Genomic DNA, 27,598 nt, shown 5'->3' on the forward strand with positions numbered 1-27,598 from the left:
GAAACTGCCCTTTATGATAGGTTTTTAAAAACACATCTCAGTGAGTTCATATTTTCTGATGTAAACTGGAACCTGCACAGAAGAGCGTCAAGTAGTCCCGAAAGACTGCTTATGCTATAAAAGTGAGCATCAGTAACTTTGTTGTGAACATGATTACATTCTTCTGCAAGGGTACAAACTGAACTCTCAGTCTCTGTCGGTTCACAAGACAGCTTTGTTGGTTTTTAATAACAACAACTGAAGCAGCAACGTGTCGCAGCTGGTTGGAAGTCAACATGAGGAATGCTTCAACAGTCACTCTCACTCAAAGGTGATGCTACTTCTTCCACTCACTACACACAGTCAGTTATCTAGTGGCAATAAATGAACACCGCTGTTGTTGTGTTTTTAAGTATTTAAGTTAATTTCAGCAGTTAAAAAATAATAATTGAACTGAGGCAGAAGCATTTGACAACATTGATTTTTATTAAAACTAAAATATCATCTTTTGTCTTCTTTTTTAAACAATGTTTTCTTCAATGGCACCATTTACAGGCATACTCAGTGTTGGTAATAATGCATTATTTTTGTTGGAATTCTTCAGTACAACACGTCTAATTTTTCCACCTGGTCCCTTACGCTAAACTTGGCACCAAGCATTTCAAAATGATTTACACCCTCTTAGCTGTTTGTAAAGAATACAATCTCATGCACCCAGTGCAGTGATGAACTTTGGGTGGGGGGAGATTTTTTCCCCCATAGTGTTAACACAAAGATTAAAAAAAAACAGTGGAGGAAAAGACATGAGTCCTAGTTGGAAGACAGGCCCGTGACCGAGCAGGACCGAAGAGGAATCATAGCAGACGCTCTTCAGTTAGTCCCGTCTTTCATCGCCTTCTTCTCTTCTTCAATTTCTGTGACAACAGACAAACAAGACAAATTACAGACTGCATGTGAAGATTTTTCTCAGATATTTATTGAGTATGTTGGATACTCTACATGGACTGTATATTCAAATATTTCCTTGAAATTCAGCAGGTTATTTTACTTTTTGTTGAACCGCTTTATCCCATAGACATTCATGTAATCAGGACTGCCTTACTGTCTTTAGGGTGAACTCTGACACACAAAGCGTATATTTATTAAAAGGTGCTTTCAGTTTTGAGCTCATAATATCTAAGATAATAAACTTTTGTTTACGGCATTTCAAGTATAGTGTTTGAGTGTACGACAGCTGTTTCCACTCACAGGTTTTGGCTCTGGTGCCAGTAAGCTGCTGGAAAATTATCAGGTGTGCATAGTGTACAACTGGAGTGATACTCCCAGAAAGCTGGGAAACAGTTCACTCTTAAAGATCTATGCTACAGCCGTAGACGTAAAATGTAACTGTCTTTGCTCATGAACGTAATCTGTCATTACAAATACAACTGTTTTGTTTTCCTGTTTCAAACTAGGTGCAGCTCTTGGAATACTGGTTCAGACAGGTAGCATAAGAAACACACCCACTGTGCTAAAGCAGTCGTTAAGACCGTTTCCTCCTTTCACTGCAACGTGGCAGAGATCCTCAGTAAAGAAAATGGTCACTTTAAAGCCTCACAAGAGCCAACGCGCACTGGCAGTGCTGCTCGCCACTGCGCCTCCCTTGTGACACACTCTTGTCAGGGCTTCAGATTCAGATTAAGAAAGAGGTGGAGTCTGAAAGCAGAGAGGCTCTTGGCCTCTGGAGCAAAAAGGATGAGCATTTTGACACACTTTTCACACAAGAGATTTTCTGCTGTAGAATTCATCACTTGGGCTTCGGCTTCACTGGTCTGTCACAAGACTGCAAAAGTGTCATCTTATTTGTTTAAATTAAGTTGATGTTGCATGTTGACGTTTAGATCAGGGACAAGCTTCCATGTGCTTGGGTTTATACCTCCACTTAGTCAGTGCTGCAATATTTGCAGGTGTCTTTAGAATGAGAGACGGGGAGGGACTCTGCACTAAGGTGCCAATTAAAGGTGAAAGGTGACAAGATATTTGTTGAAAACATCCTTTTTTTCTCTTCAGCACATACCCTCCTTGGTTGGAAAGTGGTTTTTCTCTTGTGTGCTGGTCTTCCTAAGCTTCTTCTTGTTAAACTGCTCCACCTCCTGATTGACTGGGTTGCTGTCGCTCATTTTGGAAGCTTTCTAATGGGGAAAAGTGGGAGAGAATGTAAACACGGAAGTTGTCAAACAGCAGAATAATACATGAAAAAAGCATGAGAACATGAAATGTGATGCTGCCAGTAGTGCATGCCTATGCAGGTATACAAACTGAGCTCCGACTCAGGTAGGGCGGGAAAGAAAGAGTAGCCTTAACTCCACGGTCACGTAAGCAAGGCAAGAGAAATGACATATAGGACTACTTTATGTTTACACCTCTGCACAATACGCTAATGTAGCATCAAATTACTGTGCAATGTTATTTACAGAAAGTCAGATCTGCAGAAACCCATAGGAAAGTAACATCCTGGATTTGCACAGGAATTTGCATTAGGTCAATATTCAATGTGAATCACAACTAATAAAGTATGCTACACAGGATATAACATCTTCTATTCATAACATCATTATGAAGACTTGGTGACAATGTTTTCTGCACGGTTATACCGGGCCTGCTGTTAAGGCAGAACCTGTCTGGTTTCTGATCATCTCGCTGCCCACACCTTATCTGCGTTTCAAATGTTTGCAGAACAAGAATGCTGTTGATAATGAACACATTGAGAACCTGGAAGATTAAAATAATCGCAGGCCTGTGCTGCCTATAGTCTTTTTAAGAAAGACCTGCACTCCATGACTCAAAAAGAAGCTCAAAGTCCCCCATTAATTTAGCTAAAAACAGTCAAGATGTGCGTTCTCAGGTGAATGCCAGGTATTTGTGCACATGCGGCACGCCTGTATGTTAACGGCCTTAAGCGAAATGTTGCATAACACATTGAAAAGGTTGATTTTGCTTCAGACAAACACCATCTGCAAGTACATTGTATATGCATCTCATGCATACTCTTAATATTAATACTATTTAAATACTGATAAACAGAAAACAAGTGAAAAATGATTTTACCTGGGCTGCGCTGTGATCAGTCCTCTCCAGGTAAGATGCGTCTCTGCGTGGAATCAGCGCAACGCCTCCGGTTTAAATAGAGAAAACACGCCCTTCTGCACGCCAATACAGACTCTGACGCTCGGCCTGGGATTGGTTTCTAAAGTTCAGACTTGTACCAGACACCCTACCACGTAACTACGGGCTGTTGGACAAACCCTTTCCCGTTATCACTGCAATCATGTGAGGCTTTTACAGCAGAATGAATGAATGAACTGTCACTGTTTGCAAATCAGCGCCATCGACTGTAAAGAAATCTTGTGCCACAGTGCCATCTAGTGGACTACACTCGACATGGCAGTTTTTTTTTTAATATCTTTTTATTTCACAATAATTTTCACAATTCACATTTTCACATGCATGATTTCTATTATACCCACATTCCTACCCTCCCCATAATTACCCTAGGGAGAAAAAAAAAACAAAAAAAAAAACACATTAAGGGAGAACAAAATTAAATAAATATAAAAAAAATAAATAAATAAATAAAAAAATATATAATGGCAGCAACAGCGATATCAAACTATATATATATCCCCATATATACATACAAACATACATACATATAAGGCACAAGTTCGAAAATAAAGATACTCATTGGTCCCCTTTGGAAAAACTATCCAGTTTTGAGAGTAATGGGAACCAAAATTCTTGAAAAATATGAGCACGGTTGTATTTTTCTAAAGTTAATTTTTCCAATGGTAAAAAAACTGAAATTTGATCAAAAAAAAACTTGAAAGTTGGAGGGGAATCATCTTTCCAAAGTAAAAGTATGCATTTCTTAGCGAAGTATGTGATCATAATTAATATCCTGCTTTTTTTCCGGTCTAACTGAAGATCCAGTGTGTCATTTAATAAATACAAATTGGAGCTTAACTCAAAATTAATTTCTAATACTGATTGTGTGAAGGAATGAATTGATTTCCAGAAACTTATTAAAAGATCACATTCCCAAAACATATGTACAAATGTTCCATCAATTCTTTTACATGGCAGTTTTAATACAACAACGTAAGTGTAATGGAGAGAGACGCCACAAAAAGCACAAGTGAATACTGTTTATTAGAGCAAGTTGAGGGGGGGTAGTATACATTCTTCAATAACTTTACACATACACACTTTATACACTGTTTATCTTCTTTACAGTGTGTGTATATATATATATATATATATATATATATATATATATATATATATATATGCATGCTCACTGACTCCATGCCAAGAGACAGGGTGCACCCCAGATTTGATAACAGAGATGCAGCAATCTAGTTCAACAAACCTGGATATAGTTGCACATTTGAACAGGCCGGGTCTGAACATGAAGACCCCACACCGAAAGGCATCAGACAAGCAAAAGAGCTTTGCAACATTGAGGCAACAGTGCTGACCAATGAAGCATTAAATATTAATAGTCCTTCATAACCCTTTAATCATTATAGCCTATATGTACAGGATGTAGGGTTGCTTCATCTCACTTTCAAAGAAACATTTCAGCTTGTAGAAACAAGGTAATCTGAACATGTAAGTATCTTATATGTGTCTACATTTTTAAATACAAACAGAAAAAATATGTTATGCTTAAAGATGAAAAAGCCCACTTGGGACTTAATGGCTAAGAGTAAGAGAAGTACCTTCACCACACAGAAAAGTCAACAACAAAACGTTCAGTGTATAGAAAAAAAGTATAAAACATAAACTTGAATAATTATAATAAATCGACAATCCTGGCAAAAAAATACTCCATCAAAAACTCTACCTGAGACTGATGCTACAAAATACCAATAATACAACAACCAGCAGGTTTTAAGATGGCTTGTTTTGATCAAAGCATTAGGTTGCAAGAAAAAGACACTTTTATACTGTTGTCTATAGCCAACCCGTTAAACATACAGTACAAAGGAAGATGTACAACCTGTTTAAATCATTCAGACAGGATGAGTGCAATAAGAGAGCACAGATAAGCCAATATGATACTCTGTATCTAATTTCATATCCATTTAGATACAAACAGAGCATACATCAGGATCATTCATGCTTTAGAGAGTTTTTCTCGATACAGTACAAAAATGAAATATGTTGTTGCCGCCTGCTCACACTCACCCTCCGCGTCTCATGTTTATTCTGCACAAGTCTCATACAGGACTAGATGAATATAACCGTGTCACTGTACGCAGTCGCAGCCCCTGGGATCATCTCCATTCATTTCATAGGAGATGCTCCAGGTTTTCTAATGCTCAAGGACATCAAAGAATCACAGAAGGTTTGTTACACAATTTGATTTGCTGTTATGGTTCCCACTGAGATACTCCGTGTTCATTACACTTAAGTTAGGAACCTTCCTGAACGTCATTAGCTTCATTTCATTCATTTTCCATGTTGTCCTGGTTCCAAGCCTTTCTAGCGACCTGTGTTAGGCATTATTAAAATGTAATAATGTGATTTCTAGTGGCTAGTAATAAAAGTTAAAATGGAGAAACACATAAACCACAGGGATATGGCGCTCCTATTTTCACTGTCTGAGTTGTACTTTCCAGTATGAAGAAAATAATTATAATTCCTTTTAAGAACATAACATAAAAAACAAAAACAAACACATAAATAAAAGGCACCTGTGGTTCATCAGCACCATATTTAATTTCTAGCACACACAGGAACTCTGGTTCACAGGAAATATTCACCAGAGCATAAGTCTTGGCAGAGCTGCTGTCAGTTTTCCCTTATGAGTATGTTATATTATCAAATGAACTATGCAGAGTTTTCCTCTAAAGACTATATCTCAGGGTCTAGCTCGAGCATGAAATTCATTTGAAATATGTGCATTGGTAGAACTGTATGTTTACTAAAGAACAAAATAATCTATATTGTCAAACTATTCCCCAAAAACTACTTACACCAATGTCAAAGACTAACAGTTTTTAACCTGCTCATCGTGGTTAGCCCTTTTCCTGTCTGTCATAAATAGCCGTGGTGATTCCCCACGTGATGCATGACCTCAAAATAACAAGAGAACCTCCCCGGTACAGAAGAACCACACCCTGATGCCGAGATCTCCACAGCACTCTCCAGCATGCCAGCATGCCTTTCACCTCTCCTCCAACTTGTGCCTGCATGTTTGCCACAAGCACTGACAGCGGGTACAGAGCCAAGCTGATTGCCATTGAAGTCAGCGTTCCTGAGAGGAAGGAGGAGGCCAGTGGAGGGAGCCCCTGTCCTGCAACAATGTCACACACAGGCCCCTTCAGGCCAAAATAGAGGGCGCTGCCGAGGGCATTGCGGGCTGTGACTGGCAGGAAGGCCCTGTAGAAGCCCGACGCCATCCTCTGCTCCTTCAACTTTGTAAGAACACTCTTTAAGGAGGGTAGATGGTCGTTCTGGCCATTCTGCAAGACATTTTGGACTCGTTCAAAGGGGGTAAAGACCACAGCTTCCACTATACCTGCACCAAACCCCGCCAGAGCTGGGAGTGCAGCGTCAGGGATGACATTTTGAGATGATGGTGAAAGCAGATGGAGCAGTGTGTCCTGGAGGCCAAAGAGTAATGTGCCATTCAGAGTCCTCATCAGTAGTGGTGGAGCCACACCCCTGTAGAGCTTCCTAGGCCCCTCTTTACAGAGCTGCCTCACCGCCTGCTGAACTGGGGTGTTGTGGATTTGTTGGCGGAAAATGGTCTTGTAGACAGGAAAGACGACAAGGGTGGGAAGGGTGGACAGCAAGCTGGAGGTTCCTCCGCGTAAGTAACTTTGGATGCGAATGCTTGAATGCCCAGATTCCTTGCCTTGATTATGCTCAGGACTTCCTGCCATCCTTGAGCTTGAAAAAATGAAATTGCAAATGTCAGACTTGCACTCACCCAAGACAGGTCGTATGTTAATAATCACATGGTTGAACATCAAGTCAAAGACATTATAGATAAATAATGAAATCACTAGTTTGGCATCATCATTTATCAATGGGAGATGTCCTGATTTCTCATTAAGCATAAATATTAGCCGGCAACCAAAGCATTATTTATTTACAGTTTTTAATCACAGCATTTACAATTTTTTGGGATACTGAACTTCACACATAAAAGGGGAGGGGCTTGGACAGTTTATGACTGGAAAATGGGCAGATGATGGTGGATTGGAAAAGTGGATTTTGAATAAAGCAAAGAAAGAAAAGAAAAAAATCTGCAGGCTCAATAAATTATATATATATATATATATATATATATATATATATATAAATATAAAGAAATACATAAATAAACAACAAATAACAAGATAATTGTGTTTCTACATCCAGCTCCTTTAAAGCCACCAAAGTAGCCAATAAGAAGGAGCCAATTACAGAGGATCAGTCTGGAAGACTCGAAAGGTTATGGCTTTTTAATTTTATTTTTTAAATGTTAGCAGTAGGCTACTATTAAGGGGCAAACAATCCAGGCTGCCTTATAAATAAAGCCCACGCGAACAGCCAACACTGAATAAGACACAAAGAGACGACTGTGCAGCTGCATGTGTGCAGCTCCCTGCAGGCTACTGTTCAGACACAACTCCCTTCTGACGAGAAAAATAAATACGATCACAGCACGATAAATACAAGAGAAGCGATATCATTTATTGAGATCAATGCAATTAAAAACTGGCTTACCTAGTCAGTCGTCAGCAAAAAAGAAGAAAAAAATTATTTCCCCTCCGTTTTTTTTCTTAGTCAAATGATGACACCTCGTGCAGGTTTCATTTCCCGATGGAGCGGATGCTGCAAAGTGGTTTGCCTACATCCGCTCACTTTTGACAGCGTTGAAGGGTGAAATGTCACAACATCAGAGATCAAGATGCAGACATTATAATCTACCGGCGTCCGGGAATTAGCCCGCCTTCTCGAGAATGCTTATTGGTCAAACGTGCCTACGTCACAGCATCAGTGATTGGTAGCGTCACCCATCAATCAGATCTTTTTTCCCTCTATCAATCAATCAATCAATCAAATTTTATTTGTATAGCACCTCTCATCCAGGTACATGAAATACCAAATGCTTAACATTCTGACTGAAAAATAAGCATAATAAAAACTAAAATAAAAACTGGGAGACCAATGCACACTGACATACAATATAATTAATTAAAATGAAATAATGATAAAAGTTCAAGAATTAAGCCTAAAAAATAATCAGTCCACAACAATAAAATATAATAATAATAAAAACATTACAAGAAATAGATAAATAAATAAAACAAATACCTCTAAAAAATGTTAAACAGAATAAAACTAAAATTAAAAAATTTGATGGAACATAAAAGCCAGACCAAAGAGATGAGTTTTTAGTCTACGTTTAAAAATGTCCACATTTCCAGCTCCTCTCAGATCCTCCGGCAGGCTGTTCCACAGTTTTGGAGCATAGTGGCTAAAAGCAGCAAATGTTTTAGTTCTACTCTGTGGAACAGCTAAAGAGGAAGAGCCAGAGGATCTGAGTTCCTTCCTGGTTCATAGAATAAAAACATCTCTGAAATATACTCTGGTGCAAGCCCATGTAGCGCTTTATAAACTAATAAAAGAACTTTAAAATCAACACAAAAAATAACAGGTAGCCAGTGTAAGGATTTTAAAATGGGCCTAATGTGTGATCTCCTTCTGGTCTGAGTCAGAAGCCGCAACGTTTTGAACCAGTTGCAGCTGATTGATGGTATTCTTGGGTCGACCAGTAAGAAGCGCAGTCTAACCTGCTAGTTATGAAGGCATTAGTGCATTAGTCTCTCCGTGTTGCTCAGAGAGAGAAACGGCCTCACCTTAGAAATATTTTTTAAATGATAAAATGCTGTTTTTTTTACACAGCGTAGTCGCGAGTCAAATATGACTCCTAGATGTCTTGCCTCTTTGCTTGGGTTTACTCCATATATATTTAGTTTAGAGGCCAGTTTCTCTCCCTGGGCTTTTGAACCAATGATCAGTACTTCAGTCTTGTCCTGGTTTAGCTGTAAAAAAATTCTGTGACATCCAGGCCTTAATATCTCAAATACAGTTAAAAAGTGAGTCAATCGGCCTAGTGTCATCAGGAGACACGGCCACATAGAGCTGTGTCATAAGCATAACTATGGAAAGAGATGCCGTGTCTCCTGATGACACTGCCCAGGGGTAACATGTATAAATTCAAAAGTAATGGTCGTAAAATTGACCCTTGTTGTGGTACTCCATAGGTAAACTCAGTGTTTGGAGAAATTATCTATTGAAATGAAAAATGTTCTTTCTTTTCTTCCACAAAGATATAAGGTGAACCACTTTAAAACAGTTCCAGCCAGGCCAACACGCTTGCTTAATCTATCTAAAAGGATTTGATGATCAACAGTATCGAAGGCAGCACTCAGGTCAAGTAGTACCAGAACCGAGGGTTTATTCTTGTCAAGGTTTGTTCTGATATCATCTCTAGGAGTGACTGATCTTCTGTAGCAAAAACCATCACTCTGACATGGATAAAATATCTTTATATCGTTGAATAGTTACACCATCAGCATAGCTAACAGGATTTCAGAAATGTTGACCCTTAAATAGTATACATTAAATTAACATTGCAAGTTAAAAAAAAAAAAAAATACACAAGAAACAAAAAAACAAACGATATTGCACATTTAGTATAATGCCATCCAAAATGATTTGTTGCGTTTATTACCACCAAAGGTGCTAAAGCCACTCGTCTTACCTTGGGTCTCTGTCACAATGAAAAAATGCACTGGTGGAGGAAGATGCAAAAAGGTACCCAATGCTTGAATGATGTAATATCAGTCTAGACCGATTTTGTCAAACTGAAGGTTTATTTTTATTATAAACTTTTGGAAATGATCCATCCCTTCTGAAGACAACCAACAGTCAACCCTTCAAAATGCATGTAGGGAATGAATGTAGGGACAGAGCTGCAGGCACTGCTGCCTTTGTAATCTTTGGTTTAACCTGTTATACCATCAGAGGTTGCATATAATGAAACTGCCTCCATGCATACTACAGAAACATCATTAAAAGAGCATCTTAACCACAGCACTTTCCAGCTGAGCTTGTTTTCATTCCTGGACGCACGGGTGGCCATTTATTGTTTTCATGGCGGTGTAGTACAAGATCTCAGACACATAGCTGAAACGCTAGTGTGCATGTGGAAGGAAGTATGGATGCAGCCTTAGAAACCAGAGTTGGGCAGTGTTTACCAATAAATAAATGAAAGAATTAAGACTTCAACGCTCCAAAACACAAGACAGTGGGTTTTGTAATCTGAAAATCCCAGAAAGCTTTGGCTTCGGAGTCTAAAGGACCTTAGCTGAGAATAATTCAACCCTGATTTCTTGTCAAAAAAAGGTTTGACTTTTGGGATATGCTAAAATGCTTGCAGAACCAATGATCCAGTCGAATCAGTGCTGAACAGAATGAATAAACATATTCTGATGACATTCAAAAAATGAAATTTGTGACATTTGTTATGATGGTTGATGGATTAAATCTGTTAGTCACTTGAAAATTGAACCGTATTAAACACCATTCAAGTGCTTTCAATTTGTTTAAATACAAGACCTCACCACTTAATGTTCATCTCTAATAAAACTTAAATGCTGTTTCAACATGATGTGATCTGTGATGTGATCATGATTAAAGATTTTTGAAAGACAATTTGCTCCAGTGCCATTGAATTGTGTTGTCTTATTGATTTTTAATAATGGTAAATAATTATTCTGATTAGACAATCATGAAGAAGTTTTACAAGGAACAAGAAATCATGTTTGCCATCTTTAACGCATACTCAAATTTATTAAGAATGCACCCTGAAATAACCGATGCATTCATCCTACTGTAAAAGAAAACACAAAGGTTTGGATAATGCACATCAATTACACATCCTTCCTCCAGACAGTCAAAAAAAAGAAAAAAAAAAAAAAAAAGACAAAAACAGCAGGTTAACATTTCTGAAGGAAGCTCCAGCCTGCAGAGACCCCAAGCTAAAAACCCGACGGCTTCTCTACCGACACATTTCAATCCTGAACTCTCAAAGGATAAATTTATGACACCTGGCAAACCCCACTCAATGAGGGCACCTCAAGAGTCGAAAGAAACACCCTTCAAAAAATGTTTCCAGCCTGTCGAGACAAGTTTGGGTTTTTTTTTCCAGTCAGAATACTTAGCGAAAAACAAAAGGGAAATGAGATGAACAATGAGGAAATGTCATTTCATTTCAGACTTTTGAGGCACTCTTGGTTGAGTGGAGCTTCAGTGGCACTGTAAACTAGTTCAATACACATTCACTTCATTGATTATAATCGTTAAAACAACATATAGTAAGAGCAACATGAAAAACTACACTCACTCATTGTAACAAAAAGCAATGTAACAGCTTTACATGCCAGACGCTTCTCCTGAGCACTGGGACCTGGCATGGATATTTATATGAGCTCTTTAACAGGCTGAACTGACTCCAAGGGAGATACAATGAAAAAGAGAATTCTGTTTACTACATGTAATGAAAGAAAGAAATAGTTCCAAGTGGATAAGAAGTTATTTATCCATGTTCTAATATTTATATATATGCCAGTCTAATTTGGTAATGCACGACTGCTTTGGCCCCCAACACATGAAGGGATGCCGCTCAGAGGGGGAGGGGACAGGAGTGATATCAGCTCAGCGTTAGTAACAGACATGACAGTTCATTCAGACAACGTTTTCTCTCTTTTTTCCCTCCACAATCACCAATCATCTTTGTTAATGGTAGTGTTTGGGGATTTCCCTCCTCTCATGTTTTGGTGTTAGTAGCACACAGATGATGGCGTTGCTACAGGGGAACGTGGCTGAACAAATACGACACAGACTCGCCGTTGTGAGTTCTGCGGATGGCCTCTGCAAGGATCATAGAGATATCTATAACCTGGGGAAAGAGGAAAAATAGGTTCAAAGTTGATTCTTTGTACAATTTCAACTTTTGTAAAATAAATGACCAACATGAGGATTCTTCTTCTACTTAAACAACTGATATTACCCCTCAGAATTGTTCCCTAATCACATTTTACTCTGTGCAAGTGCTTCGGCTCTGAAAAGGCTTCCTGACCTGTATTTTGGAGCAATGCTTCATCTTCTCCTCCTGAGGAATTGTGTTAGTGACCACCACGGCTTCAAAGCATGCATTGTTGATGCGGGAGATGGCTGGGCCAGAAAATATGCCATGGGTCAGGATGGCATATACCTTGGTGGCACCTGCAGAAATGAGTCTAAAAGGGAGACAAATAGTACAAAACATTACAAGCCTCCTCAAGACCAAATATATATTCTTGAAATGAGATCCAACAATGATCAGCCTCTTAAAGTTCCACATGCTTTTATCTCCAAAAGGACAGATAATGAAACGTACTTGTCAGCAGCATGACAGATTGTCCCGCACGTGTCCGCCATGTCATCCACAAGGATGGCAACCCGATCCGTCACATCTCCCACGAGAACCATGCGGTCCACCTCATTTGCCTTTTTCCTCTCTTTGTGAATCAGGGCAAAGTCCACATTCAACCGGTCTGCTATTGACGTGACCCTGGAAAATACAGATACAAAATGTCAAATCTCCGTTTTGAAAGGACGTTTCATCCACTATAGTTAATCTTAACATTCAGGGTAGATATTGTTGGGCACATCCAAGAATACCTTTTGGCTCCTCCTGCATCAGGAGACACAATGGTGCAGTTTTTCCATTCAGGGATGTTCTCTTTGATCCATTTCAGCACAGCTGGTTCTGCGTACAAGTTATCAACGGGGATATCAAAGAAACCCTGGAAAAAAAAAAAAAAAAAAAACCTTTATAAAACTGGGATCAGATGTGTTAATCATGTGAGCTCATGTTTCCTTTTTTTTTTTTTTTTAATTTATGTAAAACATGTTAACCCAAATCATGGTATCCAGCTGCACAGGGCTGCTGGGTATAAGTCAGGTACAAATTAAAATTAAACATTCATTTATTGATTTACATTTTCCAGGATATTGTTCCAAATATATATAAATATAAGGATGTATTTGCAATTGCCTAATTTTGCAAAAGTGTGAAAATCTGCAGCATTTTCCGTCACTTGTGGCAGTGTTAGTTTTATTTAATTTTAATTTTCTCCGCTCTGTTGCACCGTCTGCATGACTGAGCAGAAGAGAGACGGTGCAGGTGATGTTAGTGTTACTTGAGATGACAACAACCCATTATGCTACCGTGAGTACAATGAAAGCAAAGCAGGTGTTGACTCCCCCAGAACCAATCGTGGACAGACTGACAACACACATATGGTCAAGATAGCTGAGTTTAGCTCAGCGGTGAAGATGCCAGGAAGGAAGGCAGCATGGCAGGGAGGCCAATCCTGGCACTTCTAATGCTGATAATGTTACAGCTGGACCCCAAATAAATCATTAAAGACAGACAGAATTAAAGCATGAACCCACAGATGAGTCCAGAAATCCCCAAAATGAAAAAGATATGCATCAGTCCACATCTGTAATTGTGTTACTGTCACTCACCTGTATCTGTGACGCATGCAGGTCCATAGTGATGATGTGGTCTGCTCCTGAAACTGACAACATGTTGGCAACCAACTTGGCGGATATCGGCGCCCGGCTCTGCAACGAAAACAGATCTCCTCAGTCAAATGGAATAAGCAAGCTGGCAAGCAACGCTCATCTCTAAAAATAACACTCAACTAAGAGCTTAGCAATTGTGTTATGTCATACCAGTTAAATGTCACACCATTAACACAGACCTACATTTTGATAATATGAACATATTCAGCGTGTATATTATTCAGATATGTAAAAATCTCCAGTAAATATATGCAATGGTTTAGGTACAGAGGCAATTTTGCCCAGCTCCAAGGTTCAAATATGAAAATACTTGGCTGCAGCAAAATATCTTTTTATATAAAATCAGAACAGTTAGTGCTGCATAACAGTGTCATTAAACAATCCTAAATAACAGCTAATCTTTAATAATACTTCTACTTTTAGATAGTTACACATGAAGAATGTTCCTTTCATGCAACCTGATCAATGTGATTGATGTGACTAAATAACACAAGAAAAAACATGTGAAAAACTTGACAGTATTAAAGAAAATCTTGCATAACAGTAAAGTAAAATAAATAAATAAAGCAAGCAAGCAAGCAAGCAAGCAGATGGCTTCCCCTGGGATTGCAGATGGACATGACTGCAGGCTTCTTGTCATGATGCTGGATGGCAAATGGCATGACAGAAGTAAGTAGACAGATATCCCTCACCCCCACCTTGTCCTTCTTGTCTTGTCTGGCATAAGGAAAACAGGGGATAACAGCTGTGACCCTGGAGGCTGAGGCGATCTTGCAGGCGTTGATCATGATCAGCAGCTCCATCAAATTATCGTTTATCTCGCCACAGCCACTCTGCACAATGTAGACGTCTTCTCCACGCACACTCTCCCCTATCTCCACGCTGCCAAAGAAAAGAGGGGACAATAAATAAACAGCACTTAGAGCCACGGAGCTATGGTTGCCAACTCCCTGAAAAATAAATAAGGGACACCTCAACCCGATTGCCTTCACCCTTCCTGGTGTGGTGAATTTTTTTAGCCCCTTTTTTTGTGAGTGAAACGATTTTTTAAATATTTGACTCGAACCTGAATTGAATTAGATGCATATTTTTGAATGCCATGAACACATGGAAATCAAATTATTATCCAGCAATTCACTTTAATACAAAATAACAAAATGAACTGAATAAAATAAGTATCTTTCTTAAACAGAAACCTGTCCTGCTTAACTTGAAATTGTATAAATTAATATAAAATGGAAAGAAAGCAGAAGCTCCATTCTGTAATAGTGCACATTTTTAGTGCAATAACAAAAGTGCAAACAGAAAGTCTGTAGAAAACTTGCCTCAAAGGCCATGACTCTAGGCTACAGTTGTAGTAAAACAGAAAAAAATAACTTATGAACTCAACAGCTCAATGCCATTTTCCATTGGCATTTTTTTCTTTTTCTCTTTCTTTTCTGCCCAATACGGGACGATTCCGTTTTTCAAGGGATGTTTGGCAACCCTGCACGGAGCTGCAGCATGATGAGCACGGGATGGATGAGAGTAAACAATGGCTGGTCCACGTGTGATTCGGTCTGATCAAGGGGTGAATTGTAGATAAAGGAGTGCGAGTCTGTTCAGAAAATTAAATAATCAATGAGGTATGCCAGTGTGACGTTGTAATTGTAGTATGGAGTAGCTACAGTATCTTTGGAGATCAGAATAAGGAAGGAGCATCATTTGAACAGTTAGCATGAGTTTTCAACCATGAGGGGACTACAAGTCCCGGCAAACACCGCGGCAATTTCGCCGTGACACCACGTTTCTCACCAACATCCTACATGTCGCTAGGTTACTATCTTTTAAACTTATACACAAATTATACTGAAGTAGGCGCGATAGAAAAATACCCACCATGTTTCTTGGTTGCTGAATTTCTTGGTGACCACCTTGCCCAGCTCCAGACCCAGACGGTCGGCTATTTTCTGCGACAGGTCGGGATGCGAGCTGCCGCTGAAGATCTTGATGTTCGGCATCTTGTTGCGATCCAGGGTTCAGTGCGAGCGACCGAAGGAGCGTCCGAGACGAGCAGCAGAAATAGACCAAGGGTTGACGAGCTCCTCTCAGCGAGCCTCACAGCCTCCACTACCTATCCTCCATTATGCCCCGCACAGCACGAGCACGACTCTCCCCCGGCGGCGCGCACGCTTTCAGTAGCGTCGACGTGCTGACGTCATTACGCCGGAGGAGAGGAGCCGCTCCAAACCTGCTCCAAACTCCTCCAGATTAGACTTTCATGTTCAATGTAACTGTAAATCAGCACTCAAGTTGAGGGGGGATGAGGGGGGATGGCACCCCGCCCTGAAATAAAAACGGTCCAAATCATCCCCCCTGTAAAACTGCCATCCCCCCTTTCCATCCCTTATGTCATTTCATCAATTAATCTGGTAGGCTATTACTGCTATTTCAACATTTAGAGTCATCACCAGAAAAATAACAACAGAAAAATAACTTATTTGACAATTTTCACCTGTTTCAAGTACATTTTTACTTGAAATAAGTAGGAAAATCTGCCAGTGGGACCATATTTATTTTCTCATTAAAAGCAAAAAAATCTTGTTCCACTGGCAGATTTTTCTACTTATTTTACGTGAAAATCTACTTGAAACAGGTGAAAATTGTGTTTTTTTCCAGTGATGAGTCTTGTTTTAAGTGTAATGATTTCTTTTACTAAATTGAGACATTTTAACTAGAAATAAGACATATATTCTTGTTAAGATTTTGAGTTTTTGCAGTGATCCATTTTACTTATCCTGTGAGGGACAGAGTCATATTGATAAATTCAGAGAACTTTTTTTTATTTTAGTGTTTTGACGTATTTGATGTAAGCCCAGTGGATATTTAAAGCTTACAGAAGGCTGCATTTAACTGCTGCTACGTCATTCCTGCAGTATTTATGCAGGTGTCTTGGTCAGTGCTATTATTTGTAATACATTATATTATTTGTAATCAGCACAAATTATCTGTCCCCATATGATAAAATCCACCATCCCCCCAGATATTTTTTTACAACTCGAGTACTGATTATAATAGAGTGATAAAAGCCATACCAGTTTCTCTGAGGTCAATGGTTAAAGAGACATTCGTCACTCTAAGGTCTCTCCTGAACTGAGACAGCTCTGCATTAAAGGTTTAGATTTTTGTGACTTTAAATTTACTAACAAAGTCATTAGAAACCTTTCGCTAGAAGAAGGATGGTATATCCTAAAGGAATTTGAAGTGGAAAAGATTAGGAAAATAAGAAAAAAATATATTTCATTTCCACTTCCACCGAAAATAAAAGAGGTAAACTTCAAAATTTTAAATGAAATTTACCCATCAAACGAGTTTTTGAGATTAAAATGTAATTTTGAATTGAATAACTGTGTTTTTTGTGAAAGGGAAATTGAAACTCTGCAACATCTTTTCTTTCATTGTGATTCAGTGCAATATTTCTGGAGTGAGATGCAGAGCTGGCTACAGTCCAAGGACATTGAGCTACATTTAACAGCGAAGACAGTTATATTTGGTGTTTTTGTTGAAGACAAGAATTTGGACGTTGTCCTTAATAATTTGGTGTTATTGGGAAAGTTCTTCATTCACAAATATAGATTTTATTAAGACCAAACCATGTTTGACCCATTGGAGAAATGAGCTTAAGCTCTTGAGTAAGTCATTGAGTCTTGTTAAAGAAAAGAAAGCCCTTAAACAGTTTTATTTACTTGAAAGATATGATTTAATATGAGATGGCCCTTGTGAGTTATTTTTTATTTTTTAATTTAATCTGTATTTTATGTTGTACAATAATTAGATTCTCGGTGTATATTTTGTAATACTGATGTTGCTCAACCCAAGGCAAAAGTTTGTAATTCTGATATGACTTTTATGTGCCTTGTTTGTTTGTGTCTATGTTTCAATAAAACAAAATAATAAAAAACTTTCTATAATGTTGGGCACATTTCAGTCTACACAAGATATAAAGGGCAAGACATACACAAGCAATTTATTTTAGACAAACTAAACAAACTTTGTTTAAAAAAAGATATTATTTTGATACATTTTGCTATTATCACTACCGATATTCAGTGAATGTTTGATGCAAGTGAATGTATTCTATAAAGTTTTTTTTTGCCAAAATGTTAATGAATAAAGTGAATGGGTACATACAACACCTAGTTTCTGATATGGTTGAGACATTCTTCCTTTCTGTGTTTTCAAAGAATGAATTGTGTCAACAATTCAACTTATATTGAAGCCATTGTGGAAATAAGAAAAGTTGCAGTTCATCGACTGACGGGGGTTGGGTCCAAAAGTGAGTCAATCATTGACTTCAATGCCCCCCCATTTATTTCTTTAATCTATCCAACTGTGGTACTATCCAACTGTGGTAGGCCTATTTGTTTTTTTGTTTTCTTTTTTTTTTAATTACACATTTAAAATGTGTGCTTTAGAGAGAATTGAAATGGTTTCTGAGAGACAAGCAAGGCCAGCTTGTATTATCGGAACACAAAGTACCAGCACTTCCCCCTAATTTTTTACCATGTACTTAAATTATCATAGAAATTGAGAGCTGAGTTTATTCTGAAAAAAAAGAGCAAAGACTCTCACTCATAATATTATTTTTGAGTCTTTTACATCCGAAATAACAAAACAACTCTAGGTGGTCTAAATGAGACTTGGATTTTAAATTGTTTTGAAATGTCCAAATTTGTAGCAGAAATAAACATATTTACAGCCTGGTTAAAAAAAAAAAAAAAAGACACTGCTTTGGTCTCCATAGCTAGATTTCATAGCCATGATAACTGCACATAGGTGATTCTTTTAGTACCCAATCAGAATTATATACAGCTATGTATAATTACATTGTATAAAGTATAATTACAATGTATGTATAATTACTGACATACACTTTCAATTGGCCGCCAGCTTGGTTATTGGCTCGCCATCATCATCACATCCTCATCAGTCTTCGTCATGCAACAAAGCTTAGCTAGGCTTGTGGTAAATTTCTAGTCCACAAAGAGAGAGTGGAAACGAGACAATATGCAACTGTCACATTCGCATAAATGTAACAAAGAACACAAAAACACGATTTAATACATGGTGTAATTGTACAAATAATTTGAGATTTAAATTGATGGTTTTGTTAATCGCTATGTTTTTATTAAGCTGATTGATTTTAAATGTAGGCAACTGTAAAGGTAGCAATAATGTGTACTGTTGACTTGTTTTCTGTTTCGCTGGTAGCTTTTGTAGCCATCTTAGCCTTCAGTGGCACTATGTAAGATTATTGGTGTGGAGCATAAGTTATACCAAATTAATGAAAATGGCATGTCAGTATTTAACAGCATGGTCCCCCTCTGTTGTCAAAAAGGCTACGCTGCCAGCACATGCTTGTCTCTTCTATCCTTCACCAGCTCAAAAGGAACCTTTGAGTCCAGAGGTGGTATTAAATTTACTTATTCAGCTTTCTGTAAATTATGTTCAAATGGAAAATACATGTAGGAAAAAGTACAGTCAGGTTAACAGTATGTATTTTAGTTTGTATAAAGAAACAATTGTGTTACTATAAGAATCAACCACTGTTTGTTAGTTTACTGTGGTTTGCATGTTAGTGTATGGAATGTAATAAGCAGACCAATTTACCTTACATAGACACATTGAAATATTACAGATATTATATATATTGCCTTTGAGAAACAAGCCATATACATAACTCACTGTTTTCAGCAAAGATGCCCCTCTGGTGTAGATGTTACTTGGCTCAGTTGTAACCTTTATCTTCTTTTTTCCAAATGTTAAACAAGAAAACAACAAAATATGGCAAAATATGCAAACCCCCCTGCCAATAGTTAGTGGTGTGTCATATTATTTAGATTTGTACTGTCAAATTAACATAATTTGAATGAATGAAACAGATACAGCAGTAAAAAAAAAACAACAAAAAAACAGTGTTCATAGTCAATACCAGTTTCCTGGTAATATTTCTTGTTTAATCTAACTGAAATGGACACTCTTGCATTAAAGCAACTTTAGTGCAGGAAATTTCATTTCGAAGTTCTCTGAAAGAGTTCATATAATATACTTTATTGCTCTTGAAACATGAGTTAACTTTGTACACAGACAGAAGACCACAGTGACGACAACATTATTGACAGCAAATAAAGACAGGAATGAATAGGTGCACAAAAAAAACAACCAAAAAACAAATAATGGATCAAGTCGTGGTTGGATCATTGTGTGAATGGAACACAGACAAATCTATGCAGAGTAGCAAAGCAACGGGAACAATGACAACCACGAAAATGTTTGTTGTAATACTGAAATGTTTAAGTGCTGATGCGTCAATATTGTCCGATAGTTTTGTTTATAAAAATAAAACATGTCCCATGCTTTATACTCATAATATACTCTTCAAAATATATGTTTTACTATTAGTTTCTATTATACATTACCACTATAAATAATTACCTCACAGACATGTTTTAATCTCTCCTATTTACAAAATAGCGAATGTTTTGGATAAATCTGAATGTTATAAGTAATGTTCTAAAAGTGTTTAATATTTTTTTCAAATTTCTATCCATACTATTTACATCTGGAGTGTAAAATTGTACATTCCCATATTGAATAACATTTACAAAACATTGAAATGTTGCCACCCCTTTTATTTTTGTCAGTTTTTCCCTCTAAATATCTGCACATAATCATCACCTCCAATGCCAGTGTATCTGTCCCTGAAAGTTGCAAGGGGAAAACATGCTGTACAGTGAGGGAGGAAACATTACAAGATGGTTATGGAGATGCCAGGTCAACAGCAGCGAAAACGCTGTTAAAAGAGAGAGCACATAAATGCTGTAGTTTGTTATGGAACCAAGACAAAAGTGCAACAAAGCTGCTACATCAAAGGTAAAACTCTCAAACATTTGTCATTGGCTTTACCGGCAGTACATACTCTGCATAAGATTCATTATCCTCAGAAAAGTATTTTTTCACCGGATGGTCATTTAACATCACTAGAGGATGGTATTCACCATCCATGCTAATTCTTCTCCTCGTCAATACAAAAGATTTTACTTTGACTTCCAAAGGACAGTATATTAAAGAAGAAACTGTGTTTTGGATGCCACTGGACAGGCATTCAAACAATCAGAGAAATTAAACGTGTAATGCAGGCAGCGCAACGACCAGACCAGCATGAACCGTGTCTACAAAATGGATCCAGAATGATGTGTTGTGCAGTAGGAACATCAGTGATTGAGTGTTGTTGTTTTGCAGTAAAAACCTGATCATCAAAGCAATTCTACGGGGCTTATGGTTGTTTTGAGGGTCCTGCAAGAGCCATCACATACAGCCTGCCTCTGACACATTGTGATTAGTTTGGTGAGATCTGTACCAGTGAAAATGGCTGTAAATGGGCAGGGACCCAGACCCAATTCATAAGAGAGATTGTTCTGGGAGTGAACGGGCATGGCCAGTTATGCTGGACTTGTTTTGCAAGAAACAATTATGTATTTCTGAATTTCAGTTTTGTTGCAGCACAGTTGTCACTGTTATGTTGGTTCCATGGCACTTTCTTTTGACAGTAAATCTAGTATGGAATAGATCTCAGCACAACTATAAAGCTGTGTTTACTTTCCAGGAATAACAACATGGTCAGACACAAAAAAGATTTCAGACATAAAATTAGGTGTTAGTTTTATTAAAATACATAGAAAACTACTTTGTGTGTGGGTTTTTCTTCTTTTTTTATATATTTCCTAGATTGCACAATGTGTAACAGCACATAGAGAGCAAATTTGTTCATGTATCTGAAAACTTGAATAAAAACCAAGAATATTTTGAAATAAGTCTACATTAGCCTTAAGGAGACGGATTATGAAAGACTGTCATTGTAGACTCGGTTGAAGTTTTTCAGCAGCAGGATGAATTGAAAATACAGACTCAAACATTAAAAGATATATTTCAACTTCAGAACTAATTTCAGAGGCTGTGCAAAATCCAGGTTACAATGTTACTCACTCACTATTAAGTGTCTTTATTAAAAACTATGATTCACATCAAGTGAGACACAAGGGAATTACTGATCGGTGGTTTTGCAAAATATATTCTTTTGCGTGACTGATTACATTGTGAGTATGTCTTCTCTACAGGCGAGTGAGGTAATAACACTCATTACTGTACAGTGGACAAGACTGTGACTTGGGTCTCTGCTACATTGTCTGTCCTGAGCAGGTGTGCTTCGTACCTGCACTCCTAAAACGAGAATGGACCTGTGTCAGTCAGTACAGCCAAGTCTGTCAAAGTTGTGTTGTAGTGCTTTTCATTTTACGACTCCATCACTTCCATTTTGACTAATGTATCAGTGTGTCAGAGACTGCCAAGACAGCCAACAGAGATCAATTTTGCATTACAACAGTCAGCAAATTCCACAAACACATCACCATCTAACCGACCAACCCTTTGGACTATGCGGTTTACAGAAGTTGCTACTTGACAAGATCTCTTACATGTTTTAGTCCAAAGCATACATTTATTTCTGATGTATAATAATATTTCATAGTTCTCTTAACTTATTACATTTCAAATATATTCTTCACTTGTATTCTTCACAAAACTTATTATTATTTGCTAAGTACACAGAACTTAAATATACTTTACATATAAAATATTATATTATAATGACAAATGTATATTTTGAATGATGATATGAGATGATTAGCCCTGTACCACCCAGTCTGTTATAGGGTTCCTATTCCATTGTGCATTAGTTTGGTGTGTCTTTATTTTCAAAGGCTACCTCAGGGCCTGTAAACATGGGATGGAACAGTTGCATTGCAGTTTTCACTGAGAATGATTCATTGCACATTTTCTAAAAATTGTAAACAATAAATAAATAATGAATTTGGATACAGTTGCCACCCACCCTCGGGATTGTTCTGATTACATACCTGCCAGATTTATTCTTACTGGGCAGGCAGCGTTTTAATGGGTCGTGTGAGTGAGCTCATGTTGTTGGTGTTGGTGGAGACTTGAGGGTTCACCGTCTTTGTGGGCAAGCTGCTCGAGTGGCCCATGGATTCCTCTGCTGCACGCAGAAGCAAAGTGTAGTTGATAGCTACTTCCTCCACTTTTCTCAACAGCTGAAGCCTTTGGGATTCTGAACGAACCCCCCGGACCAGTTTGATGAAGGTCTGAGTTAGTTCACACAGCACCTGAAAGCTGGCTGAGACCACGGCAAGCATTCGCGTTGGGCTTTTTTCAACACTTGCCACTCTTCGGCATGATGCTCGGAACTCTTTGAAACGCACTGCCAGCTCCTGTTTGTACTCTGCAATCCGCGAGGGTTGAAGACGAGCCTCACCCTCAGCTTGAGGACTGTTAGCACACTGTCGCAGGATAGCTAGTAACTCATTGGCATCTAGCTGGGCATTTAGGAACCCATCAGGTAAGCTGAAAGTTTTCCCCTGTAGAGCCTGTACCCGTGCAAGACTTCCCTCCAGTGTTCCACAGGCTCTCAGGTCAATGTCCTGAGTCTGTGGCTCGTCCTCTTCCTCTTCTTCTTCTGCACTGCAATCCTCTGCATTAAGAACTTGGAGTGTTTTGCTTACAACAGGAAAAGTATGTGAGTCCACTTCCATGCCTGGAAGGACCTGCAGGGGTATGGAGTATGAGAGTTCATCTTTCTCACTGCTTTCATCTGCAGCTTCGCACTTCCTGTAACAGAAACAGAATGAGCAGCATTTGTCTTTGTCATCGCTGTCTTCGCTGGGCAGGTTCAGCAACACTTCCCCCGTCCCTTCTTTGCCTTCATGTATCAGTTCCTCTCCTTGAATGAAAAACACATTCTTTTTCCCTTTCCCTTCGGCCTGGTGAGACTGAGTGTGGACCGGCTCTACTGGAGTGGGGAGCCTCAGCCCTGTGGCCCTCACTCTCTCCATCTCCTTCTCCAGACTTTTGGTTTTTGGCTTCACTTCAGCATACACAGGTGTGCTCGTGCTGTTATCAAGCTCTCCAATACTGTATCGCCTCTGCAGCTTCTGATATTGTGGAGCTCCCATGCAATCGGTTTGAGAAGTGCAGGCGGGCAAGCATGAGTCCCGGTCTCCCCTTGGCTCTCTCGACTCCAGGCTGGTGGAGCGTATTCGTGTGGTTTTGATTTCTAAGGTCTGAGGTCTCCTTGCGGCACCTTGGGCATGAGGTGCTTTTGGGAGTTCTTGAGAGGTCTTTGAGATAGTCCTCTCCCTGCCTCTGTTTTGTGTCTCTGTTGCTGTGCCAACCGGTGTGTCAGGTAGTCTCATGCCCCTACACATTCGCTTACAGTCACAACTGCGTCGCTGCTCCCTTGAGATCCCTGGGGCCTTGAGGACAGGACTAGTGCGGAGTTGGCAGGCACAAGGTGTGCCTGAGGGCACGGGTGAGGATCCTTGGGGCAAATATTCTCCCTGGGATGACTTGGGTTTCAGCAATTCTTCCAAGAACTCCAGCTCATACTGGCGAACCTTCTGCAACTGAGCCCTTCGCTCATCAGTCTCTCTTCGCATTCTGGCTGGAAATGTTGCCGAGAGAAGGTTTCTAAAGCTCAAGAAAGGGGCACTGCGCTGGGACTTAACCTTACCACCGCTGTGCTTTTTAGAGTCCCTGGCTGGGAGAGTGGAGACTCTAGCTACAGAGGGGCTTGAAGCTGTTAGATCATCTAAAATAGGTAGGGATTTTATGGGGCATTTCTGCAAATCGTGGTGGGATTTACTCTGGGAACCTTCGATTTTGCTTTCAGTGTTTTCCTTTTTTTCTACTTTTACAGGCAAATGAGGGGAGAACTTGGTCTGTATTTGTGGGCTTGGTTTTGGCAAAAGAGAATCTGTGCCTACTCTGGCTGCATTTTCTTTGTTGTTTGCCAGCTGGAGCCCCTTGGCTCGAAGACGTTCATCGTCTGTGGGGGAGGAGGACTGAAACACCACTATCTTCTGAACCTGTGGGTCTTTAAGTCTTATGTGAAGCGGAGGCTCCTGTTGCACTGGACAAGTGCAGAAAAGGTCGTCAACTGGCAGAAGTTCAGTAGAGTTTGAAGGCTTCATGGTCTCGCTCGAGGCAGTCTTGGCATCTTGGCACGTGTTAGTAGGGGAAATATTGACAGAGGCAGTTCTATCCACTGTCAAGGTGATAGATAAGGCTTTGTTTATATTGTCTGTATTAAGTGGTGCTGTTGTTTTCTCCTTTATACCATCAGGGCGATTTTCACTTTGTGTTTCCCCGGAAGAATTTAATAACTTATGATCTGCACTGACCTGCACTGTCAGTGACGCATCACATGCTTTAAGTTCCTCAGGTGGATTAAATAGGGGATCGGGGGAATTTGCTTTAGTGGACTCAGATATTGCTTTTAATTCTGCTTTTCGTTCAGTCTGGTTCGTGTCTTGATTTCCTCTCTGCTCTGCCATAACACTGAATATTGCTGAGTCTTGACTGGGGCTAACTTTGAAGGGAACAGTCTTACTGAGGATGACTTGCTTCGGTGGACAGCCAGCACGAATCTGGCCCACAGAAAAAGCTCCAGTCCCTATAGTTTTTGCAGTGCAGCCGGGGATAGCCAGAGGAAAGTCACGGCGGCATAGGATACGCTCCTTGTTGATATGGTGGGCCAGCAGATAGGCTTGATTCTGGTTTTGCTTCATTGCTGACACCATCTCTGAAACATCTGTCAATTCAGAAGAGTTGGTTTCATGACCTGAATCCAGTGATGACTCAGGTGTAATGGCAGCTAAGACAATCAGCCCTGAGGAGGATAGCAACACAGTGTAACGTTAGTATTATCAGGAAAAAAAACAAACAAACACACATTAACATAGAAATATATTGACTGTGATCACAAATTGAATCAATAATTCTTGAATAGCTTTAAATTATTTTCAAATACAGCTGTTCAAGAGCAAACATCGGTACTGATTCATGCACAGTATATGACATCATCATAAGTTTTGTTTGCTGATTAATGTTTGAGAAATGTGCAAAGATTAATAACTGTCCTACTTTTGTATAAGTTAATCACATCTTAATTATTGTCTTGTTTTTTATTTCCTTTTTGGTTTTACAGTACATGAATAGTATTGTGTATTGTTAATATGTAATTTGATTGGTTAAAGAAGTGTTATTGATTCTCTGAGTGAGATGTGAGCAGTGGCATGACTGAGGCTATTAACCTGCAGTCTGTGTTGGCTGCTGAGGGTGATGTGGGTAGTCTTCAGAGGCTGCCAAAGCCTCAAGTGCCTGTAAGGTGGACACAAGAGCATCATCAAGCTCCTGGGCATGATCTCGAACTGTTCTTGTTGCAACGTTATCAATCAGTGTCACAGGCACTTCTTCCTTGGCTTGTGCCAGCTTTCCAGAGGCGAATCCTATACTGGCACTGGTTCGAGCCTTCCGTCCTCTCTTTGTGTCATCCTCGTCAGAGCTGTTATCCCTGAAGCCAGGTGGTGGGGCAGCAATAGCAGGTGGTGGTAGCTGCAGCTTCTCTCCTCCTCCGCCTACCTCCTCCTCCTCTTCTTCTTCGTTCCCAGGTGGCGGGAGGGCCATGAGATCAACAGCGCCTTCGCCCCGGGAGGCACAAGCGCTGGAGCAATACTTCCCCGAGCTACCACTACTGTTCGCTGCTGTTGTCAGACCCTCTGCTTTGAGCTTGGCTTTGCAGGAGTCACAGAAGAATCGTGAGCTTTTCTGTGTTTGACCCATTGTTTGCGCTCTAACTCGAAATCCTTTGCTCTCCACTGCTGGGCTCTCAACAACTCCGGCTAGTTCCTCTGTGCTTTCCTGTGTAGGATCTGACTTGGTGCGGGGTCGCCCAGGGGGCTCCTGAGAGATAAAGTTCTCATTGATGTCGAGTTCAGCTTCAGCCTGCGTTTGAATCTCCTGAAACTGCTGTTGTTCTCGAAGGTGGACATGACACAAGCCAAGATGCTGAGGTTCTGCAGGAACTGCGGCTCTTGAACAGCCTGACTCTCTGTGTGAGCTTTCCCTCTCGTCCCCTCGCCGCCCTCCGCTTTGCAATCCAGATGCCCCAGAGCGTGGGTGGGGATGGTGGGAACTTCTGTAATCTGAGGATAGAATTGTCAGAGCAGTGGAGAGTTTAAGGTGTTAAGAACTAGTGGGGAGAGAGAAGATCCAGATGGACAAGCAGAGGCAACAGCTGGTGGTCAGATGGGGATTATTTATTTCAGAGATGGATGCTGAAAGCTGGAGTTATTCTGAGGTTAGACTGTTAGATTCTGGTGGAATGTGATGATTTGATGATACAATTCTTCTTAAATGTAAATTATTTAATGTAGACACAAAGATGCATCAGATGGCAGAGGGTCTGGTTATGTTTGAACAGCACAAGTTTATGATTACAGTAAAAAGAACAATTCATTTTCAAATTCCATGGTGTTAGTAGAAGTGGTATCTTGGGAATAAGAAGCATGGTATTCCATTCCGATGAATCAAGATGGAGATGAGAGAAGAAACAGCAGAGGGCATCATGGGATGGTAGTTCCAGGATAACCTGATGATTTTAGCCAATGAAGAAGCAGCGTCCACCAATGTCCATGTAGACTGAGCATTGAATGAAGATTGCAAAACATTTTCTGACATGCAGGTGGCCAATATGAAGCAGGTATCTTCAGCTCTGAAATTGTTTTGTTGGTTGATTTATATTTGTACGTTTTATACAGTTATGTTATATTTGTACAATTATAAATATGATGTGCATGTATGTTGCCTAAATGGAAACATTTGTTAAGAACTGAGACACTTACCGGCCTTGGTCAGCTGAGACTGACCAGGGTTGCGATAGTAAATGGTGCGTTTAGGATCTACAAACAGCTTGTAGTAGCCGGAGATGAGGCACGCAAAGTTACTGGCATCGGGCCATTCCATGAGCAGGACCAGAGGCTGCAGGAGG

The 27,598-nt window shown here is 39.5% G+C and overlaps 4 protein-coding genes across 7 annotated transcripts in view; all 4 read right to left on the bottom strand.

The window, feature by feature from the left end:
* Window positions 1–444: 444 nt before the first annotated feature.
* On the bottom strand, window positions 445–3,225 carry tmsb1 (thymosin beta 1). Its single transcript, XM_061726222.1, has 3 exons — window positions 3,067–3,225; window positions 2,036–2,150; window positions 445–893 (listed from the first exon to the last, which is right to left on the bottom strand). The coding sequence occupies exons 2-3, from the start codon at window positions 2,136–2,138 to the stop codon at window positions 850–852; spliced, it is 147 nt and encodes a 48-aa protein (XP_061582206.1). The 5' UTR covers window positions 2,139–2,150; window positions 3,067–3,225; the 3' UTR covers window positions 445–849.
* Window positions 3,226–4,149: 924 nt separating this feature from the next.
* Window positions 4,150–7,919, bottom strand: LOC133447527 (solute carrier family 25 member 53-like). The gene is made up of 2 exons (XM_061726223.1): window positions 7,741–7,919; window positions 4,150–6,918 (listed from the first exon to the last, which is right to left on the bottom strand). Exon 2 carries the CDS (start codon window positions 6,909–6,911, stop codon window positions 6,042–6,044), a length of 870 nt encoding a protein of 289 aa, XP_061582207.1. The 5' UTR covers window positions 6,912–6,918; window positions 7,741–7,919; the 3' UTR covers window positions 4,150–6,041.
* A 2,922-nt stretch (window positions 7,920–10,841) lies between these two features.
* Window positions 10,842–15,818, bottom strand: prps1b (phosphoribosyl pyrophosphate synthetase 1B). Of its 2 annotated transcripts, none has more exons than XM_061725080.1 (7): window positions 15,538–15,818; window positions 14,352–14,541; window positions 13,600–13,698; window positions 12,748–12,872; window positions 12,464–12,637; window positions 12,164–12,323; window positions 10,842–11,983 (listed from the first exon to the last, which is right to left on the bottom strand). In XM_061725080.1, the coding sequence occupies exons 1-7, from the start codon at window positions 15,657–15,659 to the stop codon at window positions 11,891–11,893; spliced, it is 963 nt and encodes a 320-aa protein (XP_061581064.1). In that variant the 5' UTR covers window positions 15,660–15,818; the 3' UTR covers window positions 10,842–11,890. The 2 variants fall into 2 exon arrangements, with proteins under 2 accessions (XP_061581064.1, XP_061581065.1); XM_061725081.1 differs by having other exon boundaries at window positions 14,358–14,541; window positions 15,538–15,817.
* A 3,943-nt stretch (window positions 15,819–19,761) lies between these two features.
* The window catches only part of frmpd3 (FERM and PDZ domain containing 3), a 125,420-nt gene continuing 117,583 nt past the window's right edge, over window positions 19,762–27,598 (bottom strand). Inside the window, exons 14-16 of one of the 3 annotated variants that reach the window (XM_061725084.1) lie at window positions 27,453–27,588; window positions 25,863–26,753; window positions 19,762–25,438 (exon numbers count right to left, since the gene is read on the bottom strand). In XM_061725084.1, coding sequence (XP_061581068.1) covers window positions 22,629–25,438; window positions 25,863–26,753; window positions 27,453–27,588 — 3,837 coding nt within the window. In that variant the 3' untranslated portion in view covers window positions 19,762–22,628. The remainder of the gene's footprint in view (window positions 25,439–25,862; window positions 26,754–27,452; window positions 27,589–27,598) is intronic. The other 2 variants (XM_061725083.1, XM_061725082.1) reach the window with 2 other exon arrangements.

This window comes from Cololabis saira, chromosome 7 (assembly GCF_033807715.1).
Source record: "Cololabis saira isolate AMF1-May2022 chromosome 7, fColSai1.1, whole genome shotgun sequence".
Lineage (NCBI taxonomy): Eukaryota > Metazoa > Chordata > Actinopteri > Beloniformes > Belonidae > Cololabis > Cololabis saira.

Bases quoted from the DNA above. Each gene is read 5' to 3' on its own strand.
- tmsb1 (XM_061726222.1), bottom strand. From the start codon at position 2,138: ATGAGCGACAGCAACCCAGTCAATCAGGAGGTGGAGCAGTTTAACAAG. The intron at 894-2,035 runs GTATGTGCTGAA...CTGTTGTCACAG, and splicing joins CCACTTTCCAACCAAGGAGG to AAATTGAAGAAGAGAAGAAG.
- LOC133447527 (XM_061726223.1), bottom strand. From the start codon at position 6,911: ATGGCAGGAAGTCCTGAGCATAATCAAGGCAAGGAATCTGGGCATTCA.
- prps1b (XM_061725080.1), bottom strand. From the start codon at position 15,659: ATGCCGAACATCAAGATCTTCAGCGGCAGCTCGCATCCCGACCTGTCG. The intron at 13,699-14,351 runs GTGAGGGATATC...TTTTCGTTGCAG, and splicing joins ACAAGAAGGACAAGGTGGGG to AGCCGGGCGCCGATATCCGC. The intron at 11,984-12,163 runs GTCAGGAAGCCT...CTCTTTCCCCAG, and splicing joins AGCATTGCTCCAAAATACAG to GTTATAGATATCTCTATGAT.